Below are 11,273 nucleotides of genomic sequence, written 5' to 3' on the forward strand. Positions count from 1 at the left end.
ACCGCCCGGATGTCACGATGACAATATTACGTCCACACAAACGTAGCTAAACTGCTAATATCAAGGTAAACAGGCCAATATAAATTATTAAAAGGAGAAAAAATACACCCATACAAACAGACTTTTCTTCAAAAAGAACAGGACCCATGTGCTACAAAAAAAGCACACTTGCATATGCTACCAGTGTCATTACTCAAAAAAAAAAAAAAGAAAATGTCTGTTCCTGAACATGCTCACATGGAATCAGTCATCATCCACAAAACAGAAGAGGATCACAAATTTTTTACCAACACAATTCACCAAAATGTTGTAATAGTACCATAAAAAATATTTTGTGTATCCTGGGAGCATCGAAACACACTTACAAGCCACGCACGGCGGAAGAAGCGACAAACATTAGCACAGCGGACACCAAAGGTGAACAGTTCGGTCACCTTCGTTGGTCGCACGCAAAAAAGAAGCGCATTTATTTATGTCGACGCCTTCGACCCGACAGATGTGAAGTTGAGCTTTTGCTGTCTGGGGTCAACGCTCGACTTGGATCGCTGCCTCGGTTTCTGGGAAGAAACAAACGGGGGAAGGAACAGTTGTGCAATCTCCGAAATGACCTCCTAGATGAGACACGTATGGTCCCACGGAAGTCCTTTGGGCATCCGTAGGAAGTCGCGATGTCAACATTAAAACAGTCTGCAACAGGGTAAAGGCTGGTTCACACACTTGCAACTGCTTACAACCGTGCGAAAAAAAGCACCTTCAAAATCTACAAGTAAACACAGCACTTGGCATTTTTATGTTTTTCTTTTTTGAGCATCACTCTTTCTTTTTTGGCTCGGAAAACTTCTCGTAGATGGCAAGCCCATTTGATCACGCAGATGCCGCGAAACCGCCGCTCTAGTGAAATGCAGTTCCGGGGTCGCCTCGTAGATGACATCGGCGTGTTTTCTCGACGTAGGAGATTGCAAGAACTTGGTCGTAAGCAACTGCAACTGTGTGGACGGGCCTTAAGACAATATCGCCCGAGCTTTCTGACGCCATATCTAAAGATCGGGAATTCACATTTTCGCGTCGTAATGATCGCCAACAGTCCCCGCTTTGCATTCAGCACCAAGATGGCGGCGCCCGGGAGAAAACTGGAAAATGGTACCCTAAGTCAGGGGTCTTCAGACTTTTTTGCTAAGGGGCAAAGAGGGCCCGAAAAGAAGTAAGTAAATATAAATGAGGAAAAACTAAATAAATAATCACAAGTAAGCAATGACTAAATAAAAATAAAAATTAAAGCTAGAGTAAAATTTAAAAAGAAAATAAGAATGGAAGTTGGATGAATACATCTGGTTTATTTTTCAGTCTAGTATTTAGCTAAAAACTATTACATTACACAATAATAGGGACCCAGAAAACTCACTAGGCGTAAATCAAAGTGCACATGGCACATTCACACAGGACGTATATTTTAATGAGAATGATGTAACGGGGCGGGGGGGTGCTGACAATATGCAGATACGACACGGGACGCTGAGCACAATCAATATTTTTGGGAACAGATGTGAATTTTAATGTATGAAGTTAGACAAGAAACTGCGACTAAGAATGATGATGCTGGTGAAGACAATGTCCAGTGAATAATATGACAAGAGGACACGCCTTATGATGGGCAGTTCTCTCGTTTATTTTCTGGCAGGGCTGGGCAGTATCGCGAAGCAAATGTGTTGCGATTGTATTTTAAATATACTTTCGAGTATCTGTATCTCTGTATTGAGATACTTGGAAAAATGTATTCGTATTTGAGTGTTGAAATATATTTGCGACGTATCGCATTGTAACGTGATACTCTGCCGGGCTTGGGGATCTCGTTACATTTGTTGTAGAAAATTAAATGTTGGTTTTCTATTGGTGAATTCTTGTGGACCTTTCTGAGCGCTCTCGACCGCTCTCTCCAGAGCGCGCGAGATTGGGTAAGGAAAGAGAGTGCGGTGGCCTGATCGGCTGGTTCTTTCCGAGGGCGCCCCTCCTTCTCGGAGCGCTCCCTAGCACTCCATTTCTAGTCGTCAAAGTGCGGAGCGGCGCAGGCGTCACGTAATACTGGGACGGGGATCACGTGGTTGGCTGTGGTCTGAGGTGGTGTGCAAGGTCCGGCATAACGGCGATTCATATCTGGTTTGACAAAGTCCGTGTGCGTTCGACGGTGTGAGGAGTACAATGGATGGGACGACATTTGTTTGGGACGGTAACAGGAAAAGTCAACGTGGGAAAATTCCCAGTGCTTTCACGAGATCGTTCATCTCACGGAGGTGAATCCGCTGAGCCTAACCGACAAAGAACAGCTCGCAAATCTCGCAACATTTCTACCCAGCTTTGTGGTCGCTTCAAGAAATTTTCAGGTTTGGGAGAAGTGCATTCACGTTCAAAGGTTTGTGTTGTAAAATAAAGGAAGAGCAGAATATAATGAATATTTTTGTTTTTGTTTACTCGCTTTTTTGGTGCTTGATGTAGCATGTTTGTGGTCGAAACTGCACTATGATACGTGTTTTTAGAAACTCTTTAGGCTTTTGACAAAGCTGTCTTGGAGTGTTTTCGTTCTGTTTCTGATATTGTTTGTTTTCCAGAAAGAGGAACTAAGTTCATGTTTTAGAAATCTCTGGATGTTTTAATGTTGTAACATGCTTTCTCTGCAATGTTTGTATTATTTTCATTATTGCCACTGTAAGGGGGCCGAGGGCTCGTCAAGCTGCCTGTGGGTAGCTTTTTCCCTCGGTCTCCACCATCAATGAGTTGAAAGAAAAGGATTTATTATTTGTCATTAATGCACTGTGATTTGTGTCCCATGGCGATATGTGCTATATCCTGCATGCACAATATTTTGCCGTGAGAAAAATGTGGTTTATTAACCATTTTATATTTTCCTCTTGTGTCGTATGCATGACTGCTATCGCAGCATGTTCACTGCCGATAATGCGATGAGTTGACAACTCTTTCAAAACATTGGCTTTCATTCCGTTCTGCAAAAGTCGATTTGCATACTGCTATTTTCTTTTTACGTGCCGATGCATAGAACAATTTACGTCACAACCGTCATTTCATCACATTGCGAGCGCAAATTTTGCTCGATCGTGTACTGCACACTGTAAAATCTTTTTTTTTTTTTTTAGTGCATTAATAATGTAAAGAAGTGTTACTTCCTTGACTGCTCTGAGAATGTCAGAGCGCTTTGAACCCATCAGTTGTGATCGGCTGAAAAGGATCCCGAGTTAGCTCTGGCGGCGAGGAGGGGGCGCTCTGCTGAAGCAAGGCCAAAGAAGAGAGGCGACCACCGAAATTCACCATATGATAAACTGAACACCTTATCATAAACTGAACAAATATCCCGTCACATAGAAGGAAAGGTGTCCGAGCACCTGCATCTTGGCTACATGTATCTCAGCATTTTTATTCCAAAATACTTTTTGAGTATCTCTGCCCGGCCCTGTTTTCTGGTAATTTAGCTTACGCGGTAGGTGTGTGGTTCTGGCCCCATTTCTTTACGAGCGCTTATTTGTGCGCCGGGACCCTGCCGCGGGCCAGTCGGAACACCTCCGTGGGCAGGATCTGGCACGAAGGTTGGGCTTCGGAGACCCCTGCTCTAAGCGAATTTAGTGACTCTAGCGGGACCAAGGCTCACCTCAATGGCTCTTCCGGCCGCCAGCGACAGCACCTTTTTCATCGCCGTCGAGACTCCCGACGACTCGACTTCGGCGGCGGACATCCAGGAGCCCTCCGTCTCGCACTCCTCGTCTAGCGTCGTCTCGTAAACGCAGTACGTGGCGTGAATGTGCGAAAACAGGTGAGTCACCTGCAAACATATGTCGACACTTTTTTATCGTTGTAATATTATTAAAACCTCGCTCAGTTTGCAAAGGGGAGGAGCACAAATAACAGAGAAAAGGTGTGACTCGTGATGTGACCGCAAATCACTGAGTCCGAGCGACTGATGGCAATGTAAGCGGAGAAAGGGAGAGTTGCATACACGGCATGAGAGATATTATACAAACAGTAGTACTTCAAAGCTGCCCTGAAAACAAATGTGTGCAGTTAAGAAACATTTTTTCTAATATCTTCAAAGACAATAGCTCCACACTGTGACACACACAATTTCAAAGTTTAGGAAAAGTCCAGAGTCGTCAAAACATCTATGACGGCCACGATGAAACTTCTAAAGAAAACTTCATAGGCTCATTGTCGTATCTTGCAAGTGAAGTGGTGGCGGTGGCTGCGGAACTGTTCCACGCTGCCTTAGATCACTTTTGCTTGCAGGCCTCTGCGTCCAGATCGTGTTTGCTGGCCTGACTGTGTGATGAACTGCATCGCTGCAGCCTGCTCTTCATATATAAGATGACCGAAATGCCGAGGCTGAATCTATAATGGGCCACAAAAATAGGCGCCTGAACGTAGCAATTTAAATTTTTCGTCAAAGGTTTATTTCACTGGTTAGTTTTACCTTGTAAAATTACAAGTCGTAGCTCCCTTTCTGTACAAAATAGGGCCAAAGAACTTACCAAGGTCAATGGTGGACTGCGGCACAGGCAACCGAGTCGAGTGGCGGGGCAAGCTTTTCGCGCACATTGCGAGATGGTGTTACCTTTTAAAAGTATTGAGACTGCCCGCAATGACCGTGGTCTATTAAAATGCAAACTGCTAGCAAACCTCGAAGTAACAAAAATAAAAGCAGACACAGTTGCATAACGACGGCACTCTTGCTGCCGACGGACTTCGTCTGCGTGTCGTCTGCTCTCTTTCACTGGTCAGCTACACCTTCCGAAGCTAATCCCACCACTCGACTCGGTCGTCTGCATCACCGTCCGCCGTTAACCCCGGCAAGTTTTTCGGCTCTATTTTGTACAGAAAGGGAGCTATGCCTTGCAATTTTACAAGGTAAAACCCGCCTGTGAAATATACCTTTGATGAAGCACAATTAAACTATACACTCAATCTGCTCCCTAAAATAATGTAGAATTCGCCTCCACAAGCCGCCGGACGTGCAGTGAAATTCATTCCCAGCCACGTGAAGTGTGCGCTGCCACCAACGTGCTGCTCTGCATTCCAGCGCGATGATGTCACAACAGGGGCTCTAAACTCATCAAATACAAAGCTGGGGCCGAAGCTCACGGAGCGCACCGACTGAACTTGCCCGACGATGACACCACGTTTTGCCACAAGCGTCCAATCGGCGCGCTCCATAAACTTTGGGCTCCAACTTTGTGTCTGACGAGTTTAGGGCCCCAGCTGCGCTCCCCTCTCTCTGCAACGGCAAGCCACTCTCTCAGCCGCCGTCGCCATGGCAACCCACTCGACCACGACAATAATCACGCACCACCGACCGGCTGACGTTACGGGCCATATACGACTACCGCCGTAAAGGACTGACCTCTCCGAGACGCCTCGCACGCTTCTTGCCTCCCGCACTGTTCAGAAGTTGGGCATTAATCTGCGACACAACCCGACGTTCTTCGTCTTGGGACTTCTTTGCCAAGCCTTGAGGATCGACCTGCCGGTTGGGAAACTCCCAGAGGCCCTCTAGCAGACGACCCTGACCGGTCTTGCGAAGCAGCAGGTACCGGTCGCCTGACCTGAGGACCGACACCGCGTGGGTCTCTCGGCGGGGCTTTTTCTTAGCCGCCTTGTGCGGGTACAGCTGCGTTGCGTCCCTGCAACCGACAAACGGAATGCGACTTTTGTTTCTCGTAATTGGCAGGGGGCCGAAGATGTAAATAAAGCCTCCAGAATTGTGAGCCAGCTATCTGCCTCGGCCGATGAGAACCATGAGAGTCAAAAAACGTTTGTGAGTACTGTGGCTGGAGATTGAACGTGGGCCGGTCAAAGGACCATCCGTAAAACCGGTGGCGTAGGTGGAGGGGGGGGTTTCAGGGTCTAAACCTACTCCAATATGATGCAGCCCCGTCCCCCACCCACTCTTCACACCCAGCTTCCCATTTCCACCCCCCCCCCCCCCTAAATATAAATGCCTATGCCACTGCATACAACGATCAGTAACAATGAAAAGCAGATGAGCTTTTTTTTTTTTGTAATGCTCTCAAGTCCTGAGGGTAATAAATAAATAATTTGGTCCCATTCATAAACTGGTGCTACATGTAAACAGTTGCTTTTGCACACATATGAAGGGTTTGTCTAGCTTAGGGTGTAAACTACTCTCATGCAAGGCGGTATAACTGAGACTGTTGCGTCACACATCGCCCTGTGAACATTAGCAACGCTTCATCGAAACATCCATTCCAGTTTTCTATGTGCCGAAGTGCGGAGGAAGTTGTGCAATCCAACTCTCCAACTCACATCTCAGTGTTTCCGTACTTTGAGGGCAAGCACAATCCACAGCCAGGTACTGCGAGAAAAGGTTTAGTGTAGGGAGAGTACGCCGAGTCAATGTGGCTAAGTTGCCGAGGGATGATAAAGCTGGGATCTGAGACGACCATGTTGCTAAGTCCCGCTTTTAAGTCTCACCTGCCTCGATGTCCGCAACAAAAGGTGCAGATTCCCGTCCGATAGACTTTTTTGCGGTCTCCTGCAGTCAGTAAGTAATAAGGGTATGTGAATAGTGGTTAGAATCAAATAGAACTGCATCCTACTCAACTCTTTCCTGGATGCGCACATAAAGCGTTGTTCGCCCGTGATCGATGGACGTGGAGGCCCAAATCAAAACTTCCGCAGAGCTCCTGCACTTGCTGCTCCCTCTCATGGGTAGTTAGAAGACTATCCATGAGAAGGTTTATGTGCTATTCTCTTTGTCTTTCCATGTGACAGCGATTTCTTGGTTGAGCATGAATCACTTGTTGCCAAAAGCCGTGATTGCTGCGACGGGTCTGGCCCGCACTCGTGTGCGTGGCACTTCTCAAGAATCCTTTGTCGATTTTCCGGACTCGAATAGCAGCAGTGGGTCGAAAAATGAAGCCGGATCGTCACGTTTTGGTGTTGGCGAACCATGCTTTGCCACATTGAAAAAACTGCCTAGCGCAATGGCATGTCAGTCATGCTATTGGGCTTGAGTTGATTTGTAGTAGCACAAAACGTTTTTGAGCTAGAACTCTAATCTTTGCCGAGAGCTTTGTTAAAATGTTAGAAACATTTTGGATATCTCGCTTTTTTCTTTTTTTTTTAAGATACAGCTATATTTTTACTATGTTTATTAGACCAGATCTTGAAAACAAAAAAAGTGTTTGACAATTCTAGTTTCTGCTTTGACGTTTGCATCATTCAAAAGCCCATTTATTCAGCTTCCTTTCTATGTAAGGCATCATATTGTAAACATAACAGTTTCCCCGGGAAAAAAAGTGTGACATAAAGCCACACAGAGCAGGCATTTCCTTCATGGACAGGAAAGGGTTAACCTTCCTAGCACAAGAAAAAGCCACATCAAGGCGCTGTTCTATTCGATTCAAACCGCTATTCACACATCCCAAGTAAGTAAACAAGACAGAAAAATAACTTGTGCCAAGATGGTAAGATGTGTTCTTTCCCTGCACTACCTACAACATAAGAGATTGAGGAATTCACTTTGTGATCAAAAAAGCCAAGTTTATTAGAGGCTTAAGAAATGGGATGTTCTCACAATGTAGAGCTAGCTAGAACACCTCTCACTAGTCTTACTCGCACACCACTGGTTTGAATGGCAGTGACTGAATGCAGCCACATTTCAAGCCGAGCGCAGTATTCGTGAGGGCACCAAGACATGAATGTGCCGAGATCTCGGTGCAAGCCAATACAACTACTGCGCAAGCGCCGTAGTGTTAGCCTTATGCGATCCCTTCAAAGAGCTAATGCGTCATTGAATCCACGCTGTGCTTGGAGCGGTTGCCCTACCGTTTGGTACAACAGGCAGACGCTCCGCACGGGGCACTGAGTGCACGAGGGACTCCTCGGAGTGCAGACCCCCGCTCCCAGCTCCATGACGGCCTGGTTGAAGTCACCGGGCCGAACCGGGCAGACCGCTTCGTTGGCCGCAGCCCTGTAAGGGTAGAAGATCACCAGACGTGCATTTGCAGTCAAACACGGGGACTAGAGTGACCAGAATACATCTTTGACTGCAACTGTTTTGCGTCCCATACGGAGTGAAATGGAAGGAGAGAAGGAGACAAGGGCTTGGCACTTTTTGTGGTGAGGTGATGCCGGGGGACCAAGCTCCGACTGGAAGGATAATAGAAACAAAAGCTAGCTGCCTTTATGTCTATGCACTGTCGCCCTCCAGTGAACATAAGCATCATTGGCTCCTCGTGCGGAGGAAACAGTGGCATAAGGGTGTGGCATTCGAATGCCAAATGGTAGTGTTGTCTGCTAGTCAGAGCAATGGCTCTCTTATGTTTTCTACGGCTTTTGGAAAGCACCGGCATGAAAAGGGTGAGGAAATACCACGAAGGGCGTGTTTCTTTTGTCAAGTAACAACTACCAGACGCGTTGCAACGAACGAAGATCCGGACACCAAGACGTCGTCTGCCTCAGACCGAGGAGCAGCTCTGGGGGTGGAGCTTCGTCGCATACACAATCCTTCCCTCGCACCCAGCCTCATCCCTTCGCCTCCCTCAGTTTTGCTCCGTAATCTGGCCGCGCATTAAAAGTAGTCCCTTCGTGGTAACAAATTATATCGTAGCAGCTGGCACGTCGTAGCGAGCCAATTCAGAGAGCAAGCCGTCTGCTTTTTTGCGCAGGGCTTGCAGTGACATCAGAACGACGCCGAGTTCCGATAGGCTTTGATTGAAAGGATAGTGGATACACCCCAAACCTAGATGCCTTGGGGTCTACCCACTATTTTTTTTTTCAATCAGAACCAATCGGTGCCCTGCGTTCTCACATCATCACGACCCACGTGCGAGAAGCAGACAAACTTATGCTCCGCATCGCTTCTTCTCCCTTTTTTTGCCGCCAGCATTAATTTTGACCAACCGCCACGACCGCAACAGCACAACATACTGGCAACTGCAACTTCATCTGTTACCGCTTTGGGACCACTTTCGAAATATGAGTATCAGGAATGGTATTGGTAAATTCACCAATCAAAGAGCAAGGCTGCACGTACCACAACGCCCGTTCGGACGGCGACGAGCCGAGGGTGGCGCCCAGCAGCCGCATACGAGAGTAGACCCTGGCGACGTTGCCGTCCACGGCTCCGGCAGGGTGCCCAAACGCGATGGAGGCAACCGCTGCTGCGGTGTAGCATCCCACGCCAGGAATTTCACGGGCCAGGCGCTTGGGGGTGTTGGGGAAGAGGCCTCCGAGGTCTCGCACCACTTTCTGGATTGGGCACGAGCAATCGTCGACGGGAAGGAGTTTCAGTCGTCCCACCTTCAGGGTGAGCTGCTCACGTTCCATAACACTTCAGTCTCCCGAGCCTTGAGCGTGCACATGCACCATGGAAGGCAACGAGCACCGGTAGTATGGGGGTGGGATATTAACGGCCAAGCGAGTTTAGGCACTGCAGCCGTGGTACTGCGGAGCAAAAGCTTATGCTCCAAGGCTCTTACAGCCTGGGTTCAATAGGACATTCACAAAACAGGCGGCGCCCTCTACCGACGCCGCAAAGTATTATAGAAATTGTTTGTAGCAAACGACATACCGTAAAATACCGGGAAAGCGCCCACTCAAAATTTAGAAATAATCGCGATAGAATGGGGGATGGGCACTTGTCCGGTCAACAAATTTACATATAAATGTACTGCGCGTATTTCCTCAGATCTTACAAATTTGGGAATGGACGCTTAATGTGGACTGGGTGGATGCGCGGTATTTTACGGTAGGTGAAAGACTATGGTACCAGTTTTCTTGCTCACTCTCTTTAGTGATATGCTGCGGAAGTAGGAGCACACGAAACAAATTTATTCCCCGATGCCGGTTTCAACTTAACGGGCATGTTACCGACATGATTCCTTACTGTCGCCACCGACTGACACGCATGTATTGCTCCAGCTATTAGCAGTTATAAAACACGGGCACCATGGGCGATATACAGCGATAAAACTATGTGATGCATAATGTGTCGCAACCAGTTTGTTTTTCTCTGCAGCGTTATTTTCATTTCGGGGTAATATGAAACATAAAATGAGATGACTGTTCATTTGGTAAAAGGATGGGCATTTAACTCTTACCTGCGCTCCCTCGTGAAGACGCCTCGCTCTTTGGTAGTAGCCGAGGCCCGCCCAGGCTTGCAGCACCTCTTCGATGCTTGCCCTGGCGAGGTCCCCCACAGTGGGCCATTTCTGCCACAAGTAAGTAGGAAAAATTTCCTCGTACACACGATATGGTGTAACGGACGATTTCTCGTAAATTCACTGCCCCAAAGCATGAACATTCTGTCCAGCGATGCTGTTCACATGGAGTTCAGTAGCCAATTTTAGAGAGCGCCAGAGCGAGGCCAGTCACGGCATTCCGCGGAACTAGTGTACTCCTTCGCTACGTTTTCACCTGCCTCGCTCCACCGCTCTGATTGGCTCACAGGCACCGTGACCTTGACCCTTTACCAAGTTGCTTTTAAAAGTTGACCGTACCTTCATCCAGCGCTTGTAGTACTCGATCACAGTGGTGACCCGCGTTTGCTGCAGCATGATTTCCGAGACCCAGACGGCGTACGCTTTCTGGTTGGGATCGCCGTCTGCTTTGGCTATGTCCCTCCAAGGCAGCTGGCGCTGGTGTTCATCGTACCACCCCAGCAAAGAACCCCTCAATTCCGCCACTTCAAGGACGGAGAAGTTGTGGAACGGGCAGCTTCTGGGGATGTCGGGTGTCTCGGGATCTTTCGTAGAACGGACAGTGACACTCTTCTGTTCGCTACTATCTCTTTTTCGTTTACTCATTTTCTTTCTGTCACCTACGGGTAAACAGAAAAGGCTTCGTTAGGAAGTTTCTGGTGTCGAAGAGGGACTTTGGAAGCCTAGTCGGCCTAGTTGGCCCAGTGATCCGAGGATAATGGGTCGAGAACACCTACCTGTCTCCTTTCTGTGTTGTGTGTTCCTACGACGCTTCGGGTTCAGACTCATGCTTTAGCAACAAGCTGCTAAACAGCACAAAGATGATACGGACTGTCGTCTAAATAAATTGGATACAATCATAAACCCAAAATATTCCAAAGCTTCGCACCAACAGCGAGGTCAAACATTACCCGATGACCAGCCAAACCATGAGACGACGACTTCAAATCAGCCGCCATTTGTGACCTAGCCACCTAGCGACCTAGCGGTCTTGGGCTCAAGAAAAACCCGAGATAATAAATCGCTCTATAATATTCACAGTCAAACTTTGAT

At 47.6% G+C, this 11,273-nt stretch overlaps 1 protein-coding gene across 1 annotated transcript; it reads right to left on the minus strand.

Annotated features, from left to right (window-relative positions):
- Positions 1–420: 420 nt before the first annotated feature.
- On the minus strand, positions 421–11,199 carry LOC8024495 (adenine DNA glycosylase). The gene is made up of 10 exons (XM_029991257.3): positions 10,958–11,199; positions 10,521–10,840; positions 10,122–10,232; positions 9,056–9,270; positions 7,846–7,990; positions 6,490–6,550; positions 6,322–6,370; positions 5,399–5,678; positions 3,656–3,826; positions 421–557 (listed from the first exon to the last, which is right to left on the minus strand). The coding sequence occupies exons 1-10, from the start codon at positions 11,007–11,009 to the stop codon at positions 471–473; spliced, it is 1,491 nt and encodes a 496-aa protein (XP_029847117.2). The 5' UTR covers positions 11,010–11,199; the 3' UTR covers positions 421–470.
- Between the last annotated feature and the right edge of the window lie 74 nt (positions 11,200–11,273).

Source organism: Ixodes scapularis, unplaced genomic scaffold (genome assembly GCF_016920785.2).
Source record: "Ixodes scapularis isolate PalLabHiFi unplaced genomic scaffold, ASM1692078v2 PGA_scaffold12__126_contigs__length_90152505, whole genome shotgun sequence".
Lineage (NCBI taxonomy): Eukaryota > Metazoa > Arthropoda > Arachnida > Ixodida > Ixodidae > Ixodes > Ixodes scapularis.

Bases quoted from the DNA above. Each gene is read 5' to 3' on its own strand.
- LOC8024495 (XM_029991257.3), bottom strand. From the start codon at position 11,009: ATGAGTCTGAACCCGAAGCGTCGTAGGAACACACAACACAGAAAGGAG. The intron at 10,233-10,520 runs GTACGGTCAACT...TACTTGTGGCAG, and splicing joins ACTACAAGCGCTGGATGAAG to AAATGGCCCACTGTGGGGGA. The intron at 7,991-9,055 runs GTACGTGCAGCC...CTACCCTTACAG, and splicing joins CCGTCCGAACGGGCGTTGTG to GGCTGCGGCCAACGAAGCGG.